Raw genomic sequence first — 21,695 nt, forward strand, 5'->3', positions numbered from 1 at the left:
AGGTGTGGCTTGGTCAAGGTGACTAAGTGGGAAGGACACCTAAGGGAAATGAACTACTACAATACAATGGTATTATGAGTTCAAGAAAATAGTCTCCAGAGACAGGCCCATGGGTGGGTCACAAGGTTGGGATAGGAAGAGAGCCTAGAACAATTGGGGAGACTTACTAGGGGTGAACACCCTAGTCTGGGCAAAACAGATCTTTTTCTATGGAACCAAAAGAATACCTCGAGGAGGGAGGTAATGATCCTATGTTGCTTGGTGCAACAACCCAAGGATAGGAGCAAAAGACGAGTGCCCAAGATAGGGCCGTGGAATCCATTGGAAAGAATCCAAGTGGCAAAGTTAGCCAAGGAACACTAATGTGGTTGATGCTAACGGATTGCGGAAAAAGAAGTGGACTTCCAAGGATGGATTCTCAAGTGCTTCAATTTGGCAAAGGAAAGGCTCCAAGTGAGAGAGCAACTAAGTAGCCAAAAGATAGGGCCGTGGACAGCCCTAGCACAAATAATGATAAATGGAACGTAATGCTAATGGGGGCACAAAAATAGAAAAGAGGATGAGGGTGCCCTCGAGTAGAGAACTTCCTAGGAGGGGAAGTGGAGTTGCACAAAATGTGCAAGGCAAGGTGTCGGAGACACCTAGGAAATTGACTTTAAGAAGTCAAAAGTAAACGTTCCAAAGTGCAAAGGTAGATCAATGGAATCTGTGACTACTCAAGAATGAGTAGTGGAATTGAGTTAGAGAGGGTGTCTCTAATGGGTTTAGCGAGAACTAAACCAATAAACGGAAAGAACCACCACAAGTGGTCCAATCAGTCTCTAAGTTGGAGAGACTATCTTCCTTAGAGGATGGACAAGGCATGGTGAGCCTTCGGGGTCAAACCATAGACAAATATTGGCCGGGTGCCAAGGATGGGAATGGTAATACCTGCGGGTGTTACTTTATAAAAGGGTTTACCGTTCGATGAGGACATCGAACTTCGTCTATGGGTGGTGGAGTTGTGAGACACAAAATCCCTATGCCCCAAAGTGGAGCTGGAAAGGGTGCCACGTGGTAGCGGCTGAAGCGAAAGCCAAACGAGCGTGACCCATTTGGACTAAAAGCTCCAACTTGGAAGGTCGAGAGCGGGAGTGGAACTCCCAACAAAGTGCTTGAGGAACAAGCACAAAGCGAGCAATAAGCGAGGCTCCAAAAAGGGACCCAAAAGGACCAACACATGACACGTGGAAGTGTCCGAGATGGACCAAGACGGAGTCCGAGATGGAGTCCGAGATGGAGTCCGAAGTGGAGTCCGAGATGGAGTCCGAGATGGACCGAGACGGAGTTCGAGATGGAGTCCAAGATGGACCAAGATGGAATCCGAGATGGAGTCCGAAGTGGAGTCCGAGATGGAGTCCGAAGTGGAGTCCAAGATGGACCGAGACGGAGTCCGAGATGGACCGAGATGGAGTCCGAGATGGAGTCTGAGGTGGAGTCTGAGATGGAGTCCGAAGTGGAGTCCGAGATGGAGTCCGAGATGGACCGAGACAGAGTCCGAGATGGACCCGAGATGGAATCCGAGATGGAGTCCGAGAAGGACCCGAGATGGAGTCCGAGGTCGAGACTGAGACCGGGACCGAGACCGAGACCGAGACCGGGACTGGGACCGAGACCGAGACCGGGACTGAGACCGAGACCGAGGCGGAGGCCGAGACCGAGCCCGAGTCCGAGTCTGAGTCCGAGTCCGAGTCCGAGTCCGAGTCCGAGTCCGAGTCCGAGTCCGAGTCCGAGTCCGAGTCCGAGTCTGAGAGGGTGAAAGCCCAAAGCATTCGTCTCCCAGACTCTGGGGGGTTTGGTGAGCTCCAAAAGTATAGTAAGGGGGAGGACTGCAGTGGAGCCAGTTTGGCCAGGAAAGGCTAGTTTGGCCCAGGAAGGCCAGACCCAGTGTTGGGTGATGAACTGACCACTGGGAAGTCCAAGACTAGAGTGAATACGGACCGACAAGTGAGGTAGCTTGGTGAAGTGTTCAAGAGCCGGCTCTAGTTCCCCCAGGAGATCGACTAGCCGATGCTCCCAGTCCAAGTGTGGGTGGCACTACCTACTTGGATACCAGGCGTGGCTCAACGGAACCTCGCTCTAAGCCCATGGCTAGAGCACCTAAAGGCGAAAGGTGGGGAGAGTACTCAAGTGGCTCGCGTAAGGCCACGGTCTTCCGAAATGTTGTCCCAAAGGCCCAGACTGTGGAAAGGAAGAGGAGCAGTCCTCTGGGGTAGTGACCAAGGACACAGTCGTGTGGTGAGGAAGTCCCAGAGGACCGTGGGACTTAGTGGTCGGGCCTGTGGGCCTCGATCCAGTAGTAGTGTTGGTGAACACGGCCATGGACAGTAAAGGGACTTGGTGGGGACCAGAAAAGGGACATTGGGGGAAGGCTATTCCCCATGTCTGTCGGCATCCTAAGGATGCTAAGGAGTGGATCTGGGATGATCACTCATGAACGGATGGCCCAGTCTTTGAGGGACGGGACTGTGATGGAGGTGGTGTCAGACCACCGGTGTGACCAAGGTGAATGGGCATGGCCTTAGCGTAACGGGCTGATATGTTGGTGGTACCTTGGAGTGTCGGTCATGGGATCGGTCACGTGGAGCACTTGGACCAAGTGCAAAGGTTGGGTGGCAGGGATGCCATTCTTGGGGCTAGCAAGCCCAAGTTTGAAATAGGACTTATGGAGGTTGTGAGTGAGACTTCTCCAATTGGTCAGATGTGTGGTTAAGTGACTAAAGTAGAATGGAAAAATTAGTCGCTTACATTATGAGGTTCATGAACACCAAGGAGACAATGCAAACAATAAGTAATGGCAGCAAAGCTGACAGACGAGGCAAGGTTTAGGTAGCAAACACTTATTACGGGTGGCTTGGTGGAGTTCCTCATATGCTTTGGTAGCTTGCGCTGTCGATATTGAACTAGAAAAGCTAGTGGATACTGCGCTCATGGGGAGGAATTTGGGAGAGGTGTATTGAGCAAGAGCTACTAGAGCACAATCTCATGGCATCTCGTGGATGCTATTACACCTCAAAAAAGACCCAAAGCCATTGACTCCCAGTACCTCATCAATTTTGCATCGTCCAAGATCAAGTACAAGTTTGCAATTTGTGAATCTCTTTTTAAATTTGGTATGTAAACGTCTACATACTTTGAAGTTCCTGAGATCGTCGTATTTCAAGAGAATTGGGTCGTGTTGTGGCATGCTAGCAAGGATTGCCCTCATGTCATATATATATATAGCCCTAAATTCAATCAAAAAAAGAAAAAGGAGTGATCAGTTTGAAGAGGGTCCCAAGGTCTCAATCCTAGGATTTGCAAAAGATGATTTTCTCTTCTTTTCACTCCCACAACTTGGATTTTGCTCTTTTTCTTGATTCGACTTCATAGCTAACATCTAGGGAGTGGCAAGAAGCACTCCTAGCAGTAGCACTTCACTCAAATCTGGGATCCAAGAGATCTAGACGACCCTAGCTTACACTTTGGAATTAGGGTTCTTGGGCAGCAGTTAGGGTTAGGGTTCACCCTGGTGGCTAAGGCTGGTGGTTCCTAGGAGGCTCTTTTAAGGCATCTCGACAGTGGATAGATAGTTGCAAAAGCTTTAGAAATGGAGTTCTTTGCCAAAATTTATATAATCTTGCTTGCCTTAACACATGATAAAGACAATAGCAGTCAAGGATTGGATGTCACATTAGGGGTGAATTGGAGCAGTTGGGACTTGAAAAAGTTCTTAGCTTTTTGAATTTTCTTTGGAAAACCATGCATAGTGTCTCAATTTGAGGATAATTAGAAAGGGAGGATCTTTGAATTTAGTGGTAGGGATTGCTGCCACAATTGAGGCTAGCGGCAAACAGAGTCAATTCAGTATTACACGTGTAGGGGATCCATACATTTCTTTTCCAACACATGTTCTGGAGCTTTGCTCCCTTAGGAGGAGGTTCATGCCTTTTCTTTAGTCCCTATTGCAGGGCTAGGACTCTAGCAAAGATGAGATAGCACATTTGTCTCATGTGGGAGGCAAAATAGCACACTCCAGCCTTGAATTGGAGGATGTTCACACCTTGTATGGAGTTACAAGTTGGAGTTTTATCATGATTGGACACTAATTTGGCATCAAAAACACGTTCGTGGTGGAGTGCTCCGTGGTGAGTCTCGCAAGTCATGGAGCGTAGTAGTCAAGTTTTGTAGTGGAGTCACCTAGAAGGTATATGGCCTAAGTACAGCACTGGGCATTAGCGCTCATAGTTTTGCTAAGAGTGCACTCTCAATGTTGTTTTGATCCCTTTAGGACTAGGGTAATGTATATATATGTTTATTGATCCTAGGATTCGGCTCTATAAAACTACTCCACTACCCCTAGGGCTGATCATGGAAACGTATTGCTTTTTATGAAATGTAAGGATGCCACATGGCTTTATAATTTTTCTAGGATCTCTATGTCATGCTGCGCCTGGTGAGCAGCTCTTCTTCTCAGGAAGAATTGTCTCCATCACCAGTCAAAGTCTCAGCACCTTGGGCAAGCTCGAAGGCCCCAATGTGTGCCACAAGGTATCCAAGGCTAGTAAGTTCCCTTTTGCTACCATAGAGGGATCTTGCATTCCATTCAGGTTCTTTGCTTCAAAGCCATCAATGTTACAATGGATCACAATCCAGGCTATGGTACTTTGGCAAGAAGCTATTGGGTGCCTTCTAGGAGTTTGTATTAAGCTGGCTTGTTTCTAGAAGAAATCCACCAAGATCAAGGTTCTCAAGGACATGAGTGGCCAGGTTTCATGACTCTACCTTGCTTTTTGTTGTTTTTGAGACCTGGGAAGAGCCCTCTCATCAAGGTAGCATGCTGATTGTTTGGAGATATGAAATAAAAAAGATCAGCTTGGCACTCTTGCTGATGGTATCAAGGCAATAGCAACTGAAACAGATTGCTATGGGCTCATATTCCTAGTTCAGATTTCCCCTGAATCTATCAACCGTGTTATCCTCCTCACCTGCATCAATGCATCGAGAGTTACTTCTTGAAGCTTGTTTAGAACATGGTTTTTAACACTTTGTTCCTTTTTACTTTTGTCAGAGCTTATAAAGTTTGATAAAGTATTGGACTGAGAGACAATGGACCAGGAAAATTTAAGAACAGAAAAACAGAGAGGAGAGTTCATGCTAGGCTAGCAAGAGAGCCAATCCAGGAGACCAGGAAGCTTTAGTTTCTGAGGGATATTTGGTTGAGGAACAAAATGAAATAGAGCTCAAATATTCAATTAAAAATAAAAGGAGTGATCAGTGGGTCCCTCCTGGGATTCAAGTTATTCATCATTCTTATGACATTGTTTGTTGTGTTCTCTTTGTTTAAAAGGTTTATGCTTTGTTTAAAAGGTTTATGGAGTCATGCAGCAAGAAGATGTTAAGATTCTACTTTTTAGGCACTATAGCCCTTCTCTTAGGGTTTATTAAATTTTCCATATTGAATATTTTTTCAAAATATTCTTGCCCCACTCAAAATTGAATTAAGCTCTGATACTAATGTTAAGATTTTATCCCTTACACCCTAAATTAATTGGCTAAAGTAATATCATTTGATTGTATACTTTTTTTTATCTTATTATTTTGACTTGGGTGCCTAATAGAAGATGCCATGTAAACGGGACAAACCTCTAGGAAAATATTTTGTGCAATAATTCCATAAAAGTAAAAGTGGTGGAGAAAAGAACAAAAGGGTAGCTAAACTGATCTCTTGTCTCAATGGCTGCTCCTCCACATCGGCATGCTCTGGTCTTTCCAATCGATGGGCCTGGCCATCTCAATGCTCTGCTCCCGCTGTCGGATCGACTAGCGGATGAAGAACACGGGTTGCAGATCACTGTCGTTTTGCCCCAAGTCACTGTGGATCGAAATCGGGCTCCTCTGGAGCGAGAACATCCGCGGATGGGCTTCGTTGGCGTCCCCGACGGCCGCGCAGACGTGGGATTCAAGTCGATTGGTGAGGTTTTCAAGTCGCTTGACCGAATGCGGGAGCCGCTCGAAGATCTGCTGCAGAGTCTGGATCCTCCGGCCACTCTGATCATCGCGGATGGCTTCGTTGGGTGGATGCAGGACGTTGCGGACAAATTCGGGATCCCTAGAGTCTGCTTCTGGGCTTCCTCTGCAACCTGCGAGATCCTGTACTTCAACTTGCCGTTTCTCATCTCCAGAGGCTACGTTCCTCTAAAAGGTAGAAAAATGCCCATACTGGGCATTTGCTGTAATATGTTGTTCTTGGGAGATATCTGCTTTTACTTTGTCCTGCAGATCCAGAAAACGCACACGAGCTGATCACGATCATACCCGGGCTACATCCAGCTCGTCGCAAGGATCTCCCACACTGCTTTCTCCATGAAGCTCAGGGATTAGAGTTGATGACCAGCTTCAGCCAGCGCACAGTGGAGGCATTGTGCGTGATCGGCAACACATTTGAGGAGCTAGAAGCTGAAGCAGTCGCAGCGAACCAAGAGAAGCTGAGATACTTCCCAATCGGCCCCCTGCTGCCTTCGTGGTTCTTTCAGGATGAGCATTTGCCTGAGCCCACGGAAGAAGGCGATGTGAGCTGCATCGACTGGCTGGACAAGCAATCTCCAGGCTCGATTCTCTACATCGCATTCGGCAGCGGGGCTCGCCTCGCCACAGAGCAAGCGGATCGACTTCTAAAGGCGCTGGAAGCTGCGAAGTTTGGGTTCTTATGGGTCTTTAAGGATCCAGACGATGACGCGCTTCTCCGGAAGGCGCAATCGCTGGAAGGTAGCAGAGTCGTCCCCTGGGCGCCGCAGCTGCGCGTCCTGCGCCATGATTCAGTGGGCGGATTTTTGTCTCACAGCGGATGGAACTCGACTATGGAAGCTATTTGTTCTGGGGTGCCACTTCTCACCTGGCCACGGTTCGCCGAGCAGAATCTCAATGCCAAGATGGTGGTGGACAAGTGGAAGATCGGATTGGAGATCAACAATGACGATCCAAATGCGCTTGTGGAACCGGACAAGCTGGTGCAAGTGATGAATGCGGTGATGGATGGGGGTCAGGTTTCGAAAGAGCTCAAGGCGAATGCAATGAAGCTAAGCGAGGCTGCTAAAGGAGCTGCCAGTCAAGGTGGATCCTCCCACAAGAACTTGCTGGAGTTCATCGAGTACAGCAAGAATCAAGCAAAGAAACAGCAAGGCTGATTCACAGTTGCATCTGAAACTCGTGAAATGCCCAGGATCGGCTCTTTATGAGCAGGTGTCTGATGAGCTTTCTGGACGATTAGTACATTGCAGGATCACTCTCATTCTATCTCAGGCTATGATTTGTGAGAGACCTGGTGCTTGGCAGCCAGCAAAGCCCTAGAGGCGAATGATCGAATGCTGTACCCTGTTGAAGAGATGATGAAGACCCTGGATCTTCCAGCGGATTTGATCATCTCGGTCATCATACGGACTCGGGAGGGCGTTCTTGCAAACACTGGAACAATCTCCGCATGTCGAAATCCATGTTGGCCCCTTGATCACTACTCCGCTGCTTGGACCAGCTTCCACTCTGTACCTTGCACGGAAGCGTGACTGTTCTATCCACAGAGCACCCCACTTTGCGGTGGCATGACTTTTATTTGGCTGTTATCCACGGTGCGTCGGTCTTCTTTATAGTGACTAGTCGTTGACTTCCATCTTGGGCCTCGCTGTGGCCGTCTACAGGCGAGCAGTGTCATAATCGTGAAGGTCGTATTCAGTCTATCCTGCAGTAGGCTTGGTTTTGGTTCGTGCGTGATCTATACTATAAATCAGTTCGTCATCAAGAGATGCGTGGGGAAGCTTTCATCTCTGGGTAAGAGATATGTCCACATTACAAGTTTTCCATTAAACGTCTTCTAAAAGTATTTTAGATTATTCTTAGATTATATTTATTATTTAGATCAAACCAAAATATGAGTCTGGGTAGGTCCTGGCGGCGGACGAACAATGTGCGATGAAGAAAAGCCAGCTTTTCCTATTGCCCAAGTTCAAAAGAAAGGTCTAAAAGGTTCAGTATAAATACAAGCTATTTGGTCACAGCATGCAGCTTTTAATGGCAAATGTTAAGGGTTTGCTTTATGTTTTCTTACTCCTTGGTGTTGTTGCCACTGCAAGGGAATTTTACACTCCAGCAATTGAGATCTCAAATGATGAAGTTTATAATCCTTTAGCAGCTGTATGCCGATGTCGAAGATTTACTTGTAGAGACCCGTTCACAATATGTACTTGTCGTTCCAATTGTAAAAGTTGTTTCTGTAGTTAAGCTTGTGATCCATGGTGAGTAGATTCATGCTTATAAGCTCTAAGTGCATTTATTCTTAAATCTTGCAATCTTGCAGTGGTCCCGATGGAAGCCTGAGATTATACCTCTTCATAATAAGCATGACACTTGATGATTAAATAATGAATAAAACTAAGTATTCATTTTCTCTGTGAAAACCTATTGATCCCGGCTTATGAATGTGGGTATATGGCCGGTTGCCATCCCCAGTGGAGGTTGGCATGATGCTTTCAAAGTGAGAGCAATGGGCTGGGATGCTTTGGCAAAAGCACGCCTGTTTCTCGCAATGATCTTAAATTAGAGCCCTTTTCCTTTAGTTTAGGGCAAACATGGCAACATCAAGCTTGGCGCTGTCCCCTGCAAAATGCGTCCCCTCCAGGTAATCTCCCATCGCATTAGCAGCCCTACTGATCTTTGCGCCGCAGCTTCCCTCCCAGAATGTCCTTGAGGAGCTCCTCATCACCAGGTTAGCTAAATCGTTGTCCTCTCTTTCTTCTCCCTCTCTTGGCCTAGCTTTGAGATCTTTTTCTCCAGGAGGACGGCTCCTAGGAAAATTGCCAGCTCTCGGAGAACTCTCGCACAGCAAGAGAGGAGGAAAATGCCGAGCTCAAGTGGTGATGATGCCGCTTGGAGTACCCAAAGTTCCATACAGGGCGTCCAGCGAGGGAAGCTGGCAATACGTTGATATCTGGAACGTCCTGGTAACTTTGTAGTGCCATCTTCTTCTTGCTTTTCTTTTTTCTTTCTCTGAGTCATGGAAGATCTTTCCAGTATCAAGAGAGGATAGTTTTCATCGGGCAGCACATAGACGACGACTTGGCGAATCGGGTGGTGGCCACCATGCTTTACCTTGACAGTGTCGATTCGTCCAAGCACCTCCACTTCTACATCAGTTGCCCGGGGGGGAGTGTAAGAGCTAGAGCTTGGAGTTCTTCGAGTTTATGGTTTGTTTCTCTCGCAGTTAACTCCCTCCATGGCGATCTATGACACCATGGGAAGTGTGAGGAGTGGGATAGCAACTCTGGCTCTAGGTGCTGCCTATGATATTGCTGGTTTTCTCCTCGCAGCTGGAGAAAAGGTTCATAGCTTTACAAATGGTTCTCTCGTGCTTAAACTTTTTAAAACCAGGGAATGCGAATGGCAATGCCACTGGCGAGAATCGCATTACAGCCACCGGAGGGAGCAACTCGAGGCCAGGTTTGAGACCTCGAAAGAAATCTATCACCCAAGTTTCAAGCACGTTTGCTTCTTCACAGGCAGATGATATCCAAACCGAGGTGAACGAGCTTGGACGACTGCGAGACTGTCTCTACGAGCAGCTCGCCATCAACACTGGCCAGCCAGTTGACAAGGTAAATCCAAAAGAGAAACATTGGAGATCACGTATTTTATTCGCTGTAGATCCACAAGGACTTGGACAGGATGAAGATTTTCAGCGCTCAAGAGGCTCTAGACTACGGCCTTATTGACAAGATCGTGCGACCACCAAAGTACGCGTCTTCCAGCTTGAGCATTGGCGGAGTTGGCCCTTACAACGCATCCTTCTAGAAAAGCTTGGGACGAAAGAATGTTAAAACCGTTCGTCGTATTCATATACGTCAATAGCTAACAAATTAGTCCCGCTCCAAAAAATTCATAGCTCCTCTCACTCGCTCACTCTTAATCTTAGGCAGTCTCCCAATCATCCACTGCCCTCCTCCACGGCTTTGCAGCTAGCGAGTGAGCTTCCACACTTCCGGACTCTGTGGAGCTGCCGCACGGAACCAGGTTTATTTTATTTAGCATGTTTAGTAAAACTTAACCAGTTTAAAATAAAACACATTTATTTTAAATTTTTTTAAATTTAAACTAATGTAATTAAATATCAAAGTATGGAGTTTGAAATTTTTTGAGTGAGGTATAATGGTTATTCATATCAAACAAGTGTAAATAAATGCAAAATGCATTTGATAGGTATAAAAATATGATTCATTTATTTATTAATATGCAATTAATGATCTATAGTGTCTAAAGTTTGAGAAACAAATGCATAATTATTATATAAGAAACTCTTCTGTAATTATAAATTTAAAATATAAAATAGAAGTATATAAATGTTTTGATACTAAATAAATGTTATTTATCTCACTACATAATCCATTAGATTAATGGATTCTACAAATAAGTAACAGTTAGATTATAATATTATTTAGAGAGAGAGAGAGAATAAAGGACAAGTGAAAGTATATTTATTAATGCATAAAAAGATAAACTTATAACAAACAATTTATTGTGGCAATTTTGGGGGGAAAGTACTAAAAGAGGAAGTGTATTTAGGATGGGTAACTTGGCAAAAAAAATTGTGCAAGTTTGCAAAATATATTAAAAAATACATACTAAATAATATAAAGTATTGTGTTTGTATGTTTAAATTATTGTAACACATATGTATGACTCACAAAAAAATATTTTAAACACTACTTTTTTTATACATAGTATTGGTGCTCACAAAGTTAATGCCATATATGTGATTTTTTATGCTACTCAAATTTTGACTAGCAAATTAATAAATTGGTCACTCTTTAAACTAGTAGATGGCATATTCTTTTTCTACAATATATAAAGTAATTACATAGTTATATTCGCCAAAAATTTAAAAACTTGTTATTTTCAGTATTAAAAGTATTGAGAGTATTTTCATGTTAGAAATAATATCTAGAAAATGAATATCTCCTACCATCTCTAAGATCCTATATCTTTGCAGTGGTGGATTGTGAAGAAAATCACAAAATAATGTTTAGTGATGGTGGAGTAGAAGGAGAAATATGTATTACATATTTATATATATGTAAATTTATTTATTTATTTTTCTACGTTGCATAAAAAAATATTATATACATATTATGTATATATATAATTATTTTATCATAGGATATGACACAAAAATATGATATCACTATAAATGTAATGAGGGTTTTTTTTTCATTCTTTTGTTATTAAATACAAATTTATGATCTCCTGATTATTATCATCTTTTTTTTCTTATTTCATATAACTATAGCTTATTTCTTGTGGCTTGGAAGTGTATTTTAATTGTAATGCACCTTAATATAAATATGGTACTTCAATCATTGTCACAAGTGCTTCTCATTTCTCATTGCTTGTTTGCAATATAAACCCCTAATATAAAGCCATAATCTAAGTAGTGATCAATTGGCATGGGGTGAATGCAATCAATTGGAGCACAAAGGGAATGGCAAAACATTTTTTTGAATTATCGAACACGATAGTTTTTATGCAAGTAAATGGATTTTGTTGTAGTTGTGGTAAAATATTAACTTCATTCATTTTCAAATTTATAATCATATGCATAAATGTTTGGCATTGTGGTGGTTTGATGTGCTGCCAATTAATAGCTTAAACTTTTCTTTCTTAGGTTTGGCTTTTTAGTTTCAACTACAGTGATTGTATTATGGTGAGTGAGAAGTATTGTAACATAACACTTGCACATAAGTAAATTTATGAACATTTGTCTCCAATACATACACTAATGTATCATTTTAAATTCTTTTTATGATTGAGAAGCCAGAAGTTTTGTATAAGTAATGAATGATGTGCACCTTTAGTGTAAGAATCTGCTAATTTAGCCTTTTGTCCCACCAAGGCTTACTCAAAGATTTTAGAGATGTTTATTTTTAGATATTGTTTATGGTGCAAAAATACTTTATCCATAAATCCAATCTTTAGATTCTTTAGTGATATAATTATGTAATTGCCCCATACATTATAGTAAAAGTATATGCCATCCATAGATTTTAGAACTAAAATTCATCCTCTAAATTTTGTAAGGAACCTTTTCTATTTATGGTTAATATATATATATATATCAATCTTGGCTTATGTAAAGTTAAAAGAGCTTGGTGTATTTGCCATAAATTGAGGAATTTACTAATTTATTTGTCAAAATTTATGTAGCACAAAAAATTGTATATGTGGTGCTGACATATGAATGCATGCCCATGTGTAAAAAAAAAAACATTGTGTTTAAAATATTATTTCATGAGTCACATAGATACGTTATAACAATTAAACACATACATATTTTCTTTATAATATATATATATATATATATATATATATATATATATATATATATATATATATATATATATATATATACATATATATATACATATATATATATATATACACATATATATATGCACACATATATATATATGCACACACACACACATATATATGTACACACATATATATACACATATATATATATATATACACACATATATATATATATATACACACATATATATATATATACACACATATATATATATATACACACATATATATATATATATATATATATATATATATATATATATATATATATATATATTGCAGGCTTCTAGGCCACCCACTAGTGTCAAAATAAGAGATCATCAAAACAACAAAACAAAATGAAACATTAACAATCAAGTAACCACACGCTCGACCTTTTACATTATCTTCACTGTATTGGTTGTAAATAGATAAATATACTTTTATGTTACTTCAGTTTTATCATTAGACTTTGTAAACAATATATAAATAATTGGAATGGCAACCAATTTGTGATTGTGGTTTTGGGAGGTGTATGTGGGAAGTGAGAACTTGGACAGGATGAAGATTTTCAGCCACAAAGCATCCTTCTAAGCTTGACACAAAAGAATGTTAAAACCTCATAGTAATCATATACTTCCACGGCTAGCAAATTATTCCCCCTCCAAAAAATTCACAGCTCCAAATGGAGCTCTCACTCCCTCTCTCTCTCTCTCTCTCTTCTAATCGTAGGCAGTCTCCCAATCATCCACCACGTTTTGATCATCCTCCGCAGCTTTTGCTGCTAGCGAGCGAGCTTCCACACTCCCGGACGCTGCGGAGCCACTGCTCGAGCTCCCCTTGTCTTGCTCCAAAGCCTTCCACGGGTTGCTCACAAGAGTCACCGGGTTCCTCTTGAGCCACACACCTCTTCCCGGCTCCTCGACTTTAGCCTCGTCGCCGCGGTGGCCGTGAGCCCGAGGTGGCGACGGAGCTCTCGCGCTGGAACTGGAAGGCGCCCCCCAGCCGAGCTGCTTATGCACAACCGCGCCACTCCCGAGCAGCGGGAGGACGAACGCACCGTGATACGGCGTCGCATGGTCGACCCGCTTCAGTGCCGTCGCAGCTCGAGAAGGATCCGTGAAGATGGTGATAGCGTTCCTGTCGTTGAGCCATATCAGCTCGCACTCCCCGGCAAACCTCAGGACCACGCGGCTGATGTCCCCCTCGCCGGGAAGATCCAGAAGAGCCACCACCAGCTTCGGGTCCACGTCCAGGCCGGGGTTGAACAACGGTGCCACGACGTTGAGCTTGATCAGGCGGCCCGGCATTTTCGACTTGGAGTTTACGTGCACCACCAGGTAGCGTCTCGCCTCCCAGCCGACGCTGCTCGAGGAGAGGTTCCACCTCTGCGCCAGCTGATAGATCACTTCCCGCTTGTCCTTCGGGAGAGGCGCGAAGACGTGGACGCGCAGCCCCGTCACGCAAGCCACCGACTTGGGGCCGAGCAGCAAATACTTGAACCTGTCCTCCACCGCCGTCACAAACTGCGAGTCCCTCTTCGCCATCTCTTGGACGCAGTCCGAGCTGCCATACGCTGTCAAGGGATCGCCGTTCGTCTCTATCCCCAAGGCATCGGCAAGTGACTTGAGCCTCTGCGTCTTCACGCAGTCGTCATCACAGCTGAGCTTTCTCTGAGAAGCCGGAGCTTTGTCTCTGGTAGCAGCGCCTCCCATCTCACACGGAACAGCAGCCGTGAGCCGCTCGCAACTACAGGTGATGGTCTCCATGAACTCGCATCGAACGTCCGGACAGGGTGACCCCGGGTGGCAAGCCGCGACGCAAGTATGGGAGCACTCCCTGCGAGAAGCCCCGCAGACTTGGCCGCATGACAGGCTGCTGCTGTCATCACTGTCGCATGGATCCGAGTGACAGGTCTTCCCGCACGGATGCACACCGCACTTGCGCAGCTTCCCGCACGGCCTGTTGCACTTGATCTCCCTGGAGCCGCACGGCACGTTCCGCATGGTGACGTGCTGTCCCACGCATTCCTTCGCGACCAGCACGGTACACGGCGGACACTCTCCAAAGTGGCAAGTGTGAGTAGCAGGGTGGCCGCACGGCTGAGGAACGAGGCACAAGAAGTCGCAACGCGGTCGAGGAGTGCCGCAAGGAACCGGTGGCGGAATAGATGACTTTCCACAGGCGCACGAGAGATCTGTGAAGCTGGACTGTAGGCACGGTCGGCAGTGCCCCGAATGGCACAGCTCCTGGCAGAAGTGTTCCCCGCACCGCAGCTTCTTTCCACACTCGAGCATGCAAAAATGGTTATCCCCTGAATCACTCGGACAGCATTTGACGTTGCACCTGTGCCTGCCGCAGTTTCGCTTCTTCTCGCACTTCTTGTCGCAGATGAAAGAATGCTCGTCGCTGGTTGAAGTAGCGACGTTGCAGGGAACAACGCGAGAGGAGGCACCACACCGGCACTTCTGCTCCACAAGCACCTCGCACGGCGGACAAGGCCCAAGGTGACACAAGTTGATACATTCGTGCCTTCCGCAGCTCACGTACTTCCCACACTCCTGACCGCATGTTGGAACCGGATCGAGGCAGCTCCTCCTAAGAGCTCGTAGAGTCGTCTTCTTGCATGGACATGTCGATACGCTCTCTGGAGAAAGCTCGCAGTCACCACAATCGCCGGGATGGCACTCCCTCGAGCATACGTGATTGCCGCAAGGCAGAAGCTTCCCGCAAATGGATCCACAGGAGAAAATGCCGTTGCCTGCGACGTCTCCTGGTACCGGGACTTGTCCGCAAACCACACGATCCAGTTTCCTTCGGCAAAAGCACGCCACTGCGACCACCACCTTACACCCTCCACACTCATCCTTGTGGCAAACCCGGGTACAGTAATGCCGACCGCACGAGAGCATCCCTCCACACTGATATCCACAGCTGACCACACCTTCGTCCCTCTCGATGCAGCGTCTCGTCACAACTTTCCTTCCACAGCCACAAGCTTCCGGGAGTGCAAACGCCGCACAGGGAGGACACGGACCGGGATGGCACTGGAGCGTGCAAATGTGCTGGCAAAGGCCCAGCTTGCTCTTGTCCAGAGGCTTCTTGCAAGTCCCACCGCAAGAGTGTGGAGTCAAGTAGAAATCCACCGGGGGTTCCAGCTGCTGCCCGCAAAAGCACCAGTACTGCAAGTCGTTCGCTGGAGAGAGCTGAATCGCCTGGCACCCGGGACACCTCCAGTTGCCACTCTGATCCACCGAGGTTGGAGCTCGAGCCCACTTCCTGATGCACGTAAGGTGGAAGATGGAGTAGCAGCCCGAGCAAGACCACACGCGGGCGTTTCGACCGATCATGTCGTAGCAGATCATGCATTCCATCTCCCCCTTTTGCAGTTTTTCCAGAAGTCCCTGAGCTAGCTGAGGAAGAGCGCCGGCGGGGATGACCGTCGTGGTCGACATGCTCAATCTTGCAAACTCGGAGCTCACGAACTGATGCGCTGGTAGTGATGGCGGCTGTTCTTGAGAGGTCGGCAGCTTTCTTTCTCTCCACGCTTGCCTCGATGTTCCATTGGTGCCGCCTCTTCGATTCGAAATGTGCTGCGGCATCGCCTCACCTGGCTTGGATTCCGTGTTCCTCAAGCCACCGCCATTGCCGCCTGTAGACCTAGTTCCTCCTCGCGCGTTGATCGCTTGCTGGCGATGGCTATCCTCCATTCGAGAACACTGTGCACCAAAATGTAAGGATCCCGATCGCAAAGACGCGCACGGCACTGACCTCTTCGTCGCGAGAACCCTAGCGCCCAGCGCCTAGAGGAAGCTGGTGCCGCGTTCGTGCAGCCAGGAAGAACCCTAGATATACTGGTCTGAAGCATTCGCTACACGTGGCAGCCTGCTAGGTGGCCACATTGTGATCGTTGATTCTTTGCCAGGGTTTTATCCTTCTCGCGAGCGATGGCGCTCTCCATGGCGGTGGCGCTGCCTTGCGCGAGCAGGCGCCAGAGAATCCCCGACGCTCCTTCGTGTTCTTCGCGTTCCAGGATTGTTGCGGTGGTCCAGGGCAGGAGTAGGATTGGCATTCCCTCGCAATGGACGCGATCCAGCAGCGGCGGCAGCAGCACTAGCTGCATTGGAGCAGCATTGACATCGTTTAGTGGAAGAACTTGCCTGGATTCCGGTGAGTGAGCCCCTCGATCTATCACCTCCTCACAATCTCTCGAAATATTTCGTAGGCATCTATGTCGATGCGTCGATCGGTTGCCGGAATTTCGGCATTGGCATTGGCAATGGCTCGCGATTCTTTGCCATGCGGCACGGCCGCAAGGTCCCCAAGCTCAACCGGCCCCCGGACCAGCGCCGCGCGCTTCTCCGCGGCCTCGCCACGCAGCTCCTCCGGCACGGCAGGATCAAGACGACGCGCGCCAGGGCCAAGGCGATGCGCCCCCACGTCGATCACATGATCACGCTGGCCAAGGGAGGATCGCTCCACCAGCGAAGACAAGCTCTGGGCTACATCTATGACAAGCAGCTGGTTCACGCCTTGTTTGCCGAGGTCCCGGAGCGCTACTCAGAGAGAAGTGGAGGATACACCAGGGTGATCAGGACAATGCCCCGGAGAGGCGACAATGCTCCCATGGCTTACATTGAGCTCGTGTAGGAGACGAATCTGGGAAGGAGGTCCCGGGTTCGATTCCTCCGGCTCACTCGTATCCACCACTCGTGTATTTCATTTTTTTTTCTTCTTGATGACTGGGAGTTTTCATTTCAGTGTTGGCTATGGCGTTCTTCCTCGTTCGTCCTCGTCCGTTTGTGGCGGAGCACAACTTTGTTTTTTTCGTGTTTCAGGAATTATAATGCCGCATTCACCTACTACGACGCAACCCACGTAGATCAGGTTCCAATCGAGATCTCTTCATCGCCCCCTCTAATCATTTCCTTGGTCCTCTCAGGTTCTTTCATGGATTCGCAAGCAAGCTCCAGCAGTCTCCTCGGAGATGACAATGAGGGAGCCACCGGAATTTACCACTCGCTCAATTGGTTGCTTGTTCGGCTGACGCTGGCTGCTGGTGTCGGGGGCCTCCTCTTCGGCTATGACACAGGTTGTCACACATTGTTTTTCATGTTTCTCACAATCGCCGGCTGCGCACCGTGCAGGAGTGATATCTGGAGCATTGCTCTACATTCGCGATGACTTTGAATCCGTGAATGAGAGCACTTTCTTGCAAGTAAGCTACCTCTGCTTGTTTGCGTGTGAAAGCATTGACAACCACTGTTATTGTTCTTGTAGGAGACAATAGTTAGCATGGCTATTGCTGGAGCAATTGTTGGAGCAGCCTTTGGAGGACACATGAATGATCGCTTTGGACGCAAGTTTGCAATGTTTTCTGCAGACGCTGTCTTCGCAACTGGAGCAGTCGTCATGGCAGCTGCGCCCAATCCATATATGCTGATTGCTGGCCGCTTTCTCGTAGGATTGGGAGTTGGCGTGGCCTCAATGACGGCTCCGCTCTACATTGCAGAGGCTTCCCCGAACAGAATTCGCGGGGCTTTAGTGAGTACCAACGTGCTCATGATAACAGGTGGTCAGTTCTTGTCCTATCTCATCAACTTGGCCTTCACCCAGGTAAAGCTTCTACCATAGTCGAGCTGACCTTTACGGCTGAATTTCTGTAGGTACCTGGCACTTGGCGGTGGATGCTAGGAGTTGCTGGAATACCTGCTATTGTACAAGCTATACTAATGTATTCTTTGCCTGAATCGCCTAGATGGTTGTTCCACCAGGTAAGAGATGTGTACTTGCCTTTCAGCGCTCTTACGTTCGAATGATCAGGGAAGATACGAAGAGGCAGTGTCAGTGTTGGAGAAGATATATCCGGCAGAGCAGGTGAAACATGAAATCAATGGTCTTCGAGCCTCTCTGGAAGAAGAGAAAGAGGCGCCACGAATGCTAACGATACGGGACATAGTGGGGTCGAAACAAATCAGGCTGGCCCTTCGAGCGGGCGTGGGACTGCAGGTATCTCGTTTCGTGTGTCTTCCTTGTTTAATCTAAAACTGTGAAGTGTTTCAGATATTCCAGCAACTGGTTGGCATCAACACCGTTATGTACTACAGTCCTTCTATCGTGGAACTCGCGGGCTTTGCCTCGCACTACACAGCGTTGCTGCTCTCCCTTGTAATCGCGGGAATGAACGCTCTTGGGACCGTCGTAGGTATTTTTGTCATTGACCACGCCGGCCGCAGGAAGCTGGGCATCTCTAGCCTGGTTGGCGTTGTCTTTTCGCTGGCAGTACTGTCTTCGGCATTCTACCTTACTGCCAGAGATGCTCCGTTAGTAAGCACGCATGCTTCTTTTGAAACTCCAGATCTAATGTGCCCGGCGCTATCACCTTCGAGACTAACTCCATGGACTTGCATGGACTGCTTGCAATCTACATGCGGCTTTTGTGCTGTCAAGAACAACCAGGTTGGCTCAAACTTTTCCTCTGTCTTGGTTTCCGGAAGTCTGATTCTTTGTCTTACAGATGCTCCCAGGCCGCTGCCTCGTCTCCACCGCTTCCAAGTTTTGCGGAGCCGATGGAGGTGGCTGGTTCTCGCAAGGCTGCCCGAGCCGATACGGTTGGTTGGCTCTAGTCGGCTTGGCCCTCTACATAAGCTGCTTCTCTCCGGGAATGGGCCCGGTGCCCTGGACGATCAACTCGGAGATCTATCCTCTCAAGTACCGAGGAGTTTGCGGAGGAATCGCTGCTACGGCCAACTGGATTTCCAACTTGATCGTGGCTCAGACGTTCCTGTCGCTGGTGAAAGCCGTGGGGACGTCGCTCACTTTCGCGCTCTTCGGCGTCATTGCTCTGATCGCCATCGTCTTCATTGCGTGCTTCGTCCCCGAGACGAAAGGACTGTCGTTCGAGGAAGTGGAAAACCTGTGGAAGCCTCAAGACCAAGACAGTGATCAGCAGCCCCTGGTGCGAGACTGAGGAAAGGAAGCAAAATTTTCCTGGATGGATTCCACCCAACGAAGGTCTCACGGAATGATCTGGAGGATCAAGATTTGCCCGAAAAAAAATTGAGACCGCTTTGCGATCCAAGGAAATCATGCCGCCTACGATCTACACGTAATCCTCGACAAGAATGATCGAGGTGTAAAAGAGGCCCAACAAAGCGTGCGTGAGAGCCGAGAGCTCCACTTGGCGGCGGGTTGGATTGGATCGCAGTTCCATCGCCTTTGCGCAAAGGAGAGCTCCATTTCCCTGTTCTAAGCTCTGGAGCTCGTCTTATTGGGAAAAAGATAGCCAGGCTCTGGAAATTTCTACTTGCGAGCCAATGCTGCGAGCGGCATGGAGAAATCCTTGTGGATTGCAGCTACTGGCGAGCTAGAAGAAGAACAAGAGCGACAAAAAATTGTTCAAGGCTCTGTTCGTCCAAAAAGGTATGAATGAGTTTCACCTTTTCCTATTTCACTATATAAATGGGCTCTGCGTATTAGGTTCTCTACTAAAGGTTTTGGCGAGATGAAGACGTGGTCGAAGATTTTAGTGTTTGTGTTTGCGATCTTGGCTCTCTGCGCGTGCGTGTATGGGAGGTCGGTTCCTCAGCTTCGGACTATCTACATGGGAGACTCAATCTTTGATGTTGGAACCAACAAGTACGTGAAAAGCTCTGTTTCGCGTTGTGATTTTGTGCCATATGGGAAGACAAGGTATAACAAGCCATCAGGAAGGTGTAGCGATGGGTTTCTAATTCCAGATCTGATAAACCAAGTGATCGGTTTGCCCTTTTCAAAACCATTCTTGGGCTTGAAAGCTGGGAGCCAACCCCCACTGAGCATCAACTTTGCGTCGGATGGTAGTGGATTACTTGATTCTACTCACTCGGACTGGGGTGTTGTGTCGTTTAACGAGCAGCTAAAACAACTCGGGCAGCTAGCCAACAAGATCTCCAAGAAGAATCTCAATGATTTTGTTGTTGTGATATCTTCGGGTGGTAACGACATTGCAGCAAATCTTCAAAACACTGCTGAGATAGACTTGGAAGCAATGCTAGTGTTATTGGAGAAAGGCTTGGAGCAGCTCTATAAATATGGATTCAGGAAGATTGTCTACTCGAGCGTTGGGCCTTTAGGGTGTGCGCCTGTTGTCACGTCGGGTGGAAATTGCGTGAGAGAAATTAACAATCTAGTAGAGCAATTCAATGGGCAAGCTCGGGAGATTGTTTTGGGGGTGGCAAGAAAATTCCCAGGGATGAGAGGCACATTTGTTGATGGCTATTCACTGATCAAATCCTTTGTGGAGAACCCAGTTAAGTTTGGATTCAAGAATGGAGGGGGTTGTTGCCCCAATTGCCTATCACACAAAAATACCTTGAGCGGGCTGTGCAAGAATCCAAGTGATTATGTTTTCTGGGATTTAATTCACCCAACGGAGCACACGTACACACTACTGATGAGAGAATTCATGGAACAAATCACAAAAATCCTGTAAATTCACAAAGTATGCTTACTGGTTTTTGGTTTTCTTAAGAAAATTTTTAGAGGGACTATCTAAAATATATTTGAATATTTTAAAATATTTTACCATCTAATGGTTGTTATTCATTTAGATTAATTTTACATTTATAATTTATAAGTTTTCCTAAACACTTTTTAGTATATTCTTATTTATTTTACCATCTAATGGTTAACGGTTGATATGAAATAATCTTTTGTTTATAAATGATAAACAAACTTCCATTTGATCAATTAAATTAATAAATAAGAATAACACTACTATTAAGTAAATCAATCATTAGTGCATGCAATGCACACCAAATTTTTTTTGACTTTGTAAAAGATATGAGAAAAAGAAATACAGAACCAATTCAAGCAATCTCTAAAATCACTTTCACGTCTCACAATGCGTTAAAGATCAACTGGAGCTCTTTTAAATGCAATAAAAGGCCAGGGACAAGGTAGTTGTAGATGACAGGATTAACATCGCTGCTGTCGGCAAGTCCTTCCCAATGGATAGAAGCCAAAGCTCAAGTTCCGGGACTGGGACGAGGACGAGCTCGGGGCGTACACTGGCGAGTCGGATTTGTATCAGCTGGGAGGAGAAGCTGATCGCGCCGGCAGCAAGCCATGGTGGTGGTGAACGAAAGAGGAAGATCGAAGATGGGCTCGCATTTATCAGCAAGCTCAGGATGATCGAAGACGAGCTCTCTAGGTAAATCGAAGCGAAAGTGTTGATCAAGCTAGATTATTCAAGCTAAAGTTTATCCACCAAAGATTCTAGTCCTTTAACAAACCCATGTAAA

The 21,695-nt window shown here is 46.3% G+C and overlaps 6 protein-coding genes across 6 annotated transcripts; 5 read left to right on the forward strand and 1 right to left on the reverse strand.

Annotated features, from left to right (window-relative positions):
• The first annotated feature begins 5,754 nt into the window (after nt 1-5,754).
• LOC9651254 (UDP-glycosyltransferase 87A1) lies at nt 5,755-7,637 on the forward strand. Its single transcript, XM_002968787.2, has 2 exons — nt 5,755-6,223; nt 6,301-7,637. Exons 1-2 carry the CDS (start codon nt 5,755-5,757, stop codon nt 7,203-7,205), a joined length of 1,374 nt encoding a protein of 457 aa, XP_002968833.1. The 3' UTR covers nt 7,206-7,637.
• Nucleotides 7,638-8,614: 977 nt separating this feature from the next.
• On the forward strand, nt 8,615-9,953 carry LOC9651255 (ATP-dependent Clp protease proteolytic subunit-related protein 2, chloroplastic). The gene is made up of 8 exons (XM_002968788.2): nt 8,615-8,689; nt 8,736-8,776; nt 8,845-9,011; nt 9,082-9,219; nt 9,272-9,388; nt 9,439-9,507; nt 9,567-9,662; nt 9,712-9,953. The coding sequence occupies exons 1-8, from the start codon at nt 8,640-8,642 to the stop codon at nt 9,856-9,858; spliced, it is 825 nt and encodes a 274-aa protein (XP_002968834.2). The 5' UTR covers nt 8,615-8,639; the 3' UTR covers nt 9,859-9,953.
• Nucleotides 9,954-13,045: 3,092 nt separating this feature from the next.
• LOC9651256 (NF-X1-type zinc finger protein NFXL1) lies at nt 13,046-16,272 on the reverse strand. The gene is made up of 2 exons (XM_002969086.2): nt 16,183-16,272; nt 13,046-16,130 (listed from the first exon to the last, which is right to left on the reverse strand). The coding sequence occupies exon 2, from the start codon at nt 16,119-16,121 to the stop codon at nt 13,134-13,136; it is 2,988 nt and encodes a 995-aa protein (XP_002969132.2). The 5' UTR covers nt 16,122-16,130; nt 16,183-16,272; the 3' UTR covers nt 13,046-13,133.
• Nucleotides 16,273-16,312: 40 nt separating this feature from the next.
• LOC9658899 (50S ribosomal protein L17, chloroplastic) lies at nt 16,313-17,163 on the forward strand. The gene is made up of 2 exons (XM_002968789.2): nt 16,313-16,581; nt 16,637-17,163. The coding sequence occupies exons 1-2, from the start codon at nt 16,359-16,361 to the stop codon at nt 17,059-17,061; spliced, it is 648 nt and encodes a 215-aa protein (XP_002968835.2). The 5' UTR covers nt 16,313-16,358; the 3' UTR covers nt 17,062-17,163.
• A 22-nt stretch (nt 17,164-17,185) lies between these two features.
• LOC9651257 (inositol transporter 1) lies at nt 17,186-19,487 on the forward strand. The gene is made up of 8 exons (XM_024673750.1): nt 17,186-17,298; nt 17,354-17,503; nt 17,559-17,629; nt 17,692-18,027; nt 18,078-18,185; nt 18,235-18,420; nt 18,475-18,870; nt 18,929-19,487. Exons 2-8 carry the CDS (start codon nt 17,362-17,364, stop codon nt 19,379-19,381), a joined length of 1,692 nt encoding a protein of 563 aa, XP_024529518.1. The 5' UTR covers nt 17,186-17,298; nt 17,354-17,361; the 3' UTR covers nt 19,382-19,487.
• A 235-nt stretch (nt 19,488-19,722) lies between these two features.
• Nucleotides 19,723-20,961, forward strand: LOC112345957 (GDSL esterase/lipase 6-like). The gene is made up of 2 exons (XM_024673751.1): nt 19,723-19,833; nt 19,891-20,961. The coding sequence occupies exons 1-2, from the start codon at nt 19,742-19,744 to the stop codon at nt 20,882-20,884; spliced, it is 1,086 nt and encodes a 361-aa protein (XP_024529519.1). The 5' UTR covers nt 19,723-19,741; the 3' UTR covers nt 20,885-20,961.
• The last annotated feature ends 734 nt before the right edge of the window (nt 20,962-21,695 follow it).

Source organism: Selaginella moellendorffii, unplaced genomic scaffold (genome assembly GCF_000143415.4).
Source record: "Selaginella moellendorffii unplaced genomic scaffold, v1.0 SELMOscaffold_11, whole genome shotgun sequence".
Lineage (NCBI taxonomy): Eukaryota > Viridiplantae > Streptophyta > Lycopodiopsida > Selaginellales > Selaginellaceae > Selaginella > Selaginella moellendorffii.

Bases quoted from the DNA above. Each gene is read 5' to 3' on its own strand.
- LOC9651255 (XM_002968788.2), top strand. From the start codon at position 8,640: ATGGCAACATCAAGCTTGGCGCTGTCCCCTGCAAAATGCGTCCCCTCC. The intron at 8,690-8,735 runs GTAATCTCCCAT...TTTGCGCCGCAG, and splicing joins GCAAAATGCGTCCCCTCCAG to CTTCCCTCCCAGAATGTCCT. The intron at 8,777-8,844 runs GTTAGCTAAATC...CTTTTTCTCCAG, and splicing joins GAGGAGCTCCTCATCACCAG to GAGGACGGCTCCTAGGAAAA.
- LOC9651256 (XM_002969086.2), bottom strand. From the start codon at position 16,121: ATGGAGGATAGCCATCGCCAGCAAGCGATCAACGCGCGAGGAGGAACT.
- LOC112345957 (XM_024673751.1), top strand. From the start codon at position 19,742: ATGGAGAAATCCTTGTGGATTGCAGCTACTGGCGAGCTAGAAGAAGAA. The intron at 19,834-19,890 runs GTATGAATGAGT...TCTGCGTATTAG, and splicing joins GGCTCTGTTCGTCCAAAAAG to GTTCTCTACTAAAGGTTTTG.
- LOC9658899 (XM_002968789.2), top strand. From the start codon at position 16,359: ATGGCGCTCTCCATGGCGGTGGCGCTGCCTTGCGCGAGCAGGCGCCAG. The intron at 16,582-16,636 runs GTGAGTGAGCCC...AATATTTCGTAG, and splicing joins AAGAACTTGCCTGGATTCCG to GCATCTATGTCGATGCGTCG.
- LOC9651254 (XM_002968787.2), top strand. From the start codon at position 5,755: ATGGCTGCTCCTCCACATCGGCATGCTCTGGTCTTTCCAATCGATGGG. The intron at 6,224-6,300 runs GTAGAAAAATGC...TTTGTCCTGCAG, and splicing joins AGGCTACGTTCCTCTAAAAG to ATCCAGAAAACGCACACGAG.
- LOC9651257 (XM_024673750.1), top strand. From the start codon at position 17,362: ATGGATTCGCAAGCAAGCTCCAGCAGTCTCCTCGGAGATGACAATGAG. The intron at 17,504-17,558 runs GTTGTCACACAT...CGCACCGTGCAG, and splicing joins CCTCTTCGGCTATGACACAG to GAGTGATATCTGGAGCATTG. The intron at 17,630-17,691 runs GTAAGCTACCTC...TTGTTCTTGTAG, and splicing joins ATGAGAGCACTTTCTTGCAA to GAGACAATAGTTAGCATGGC.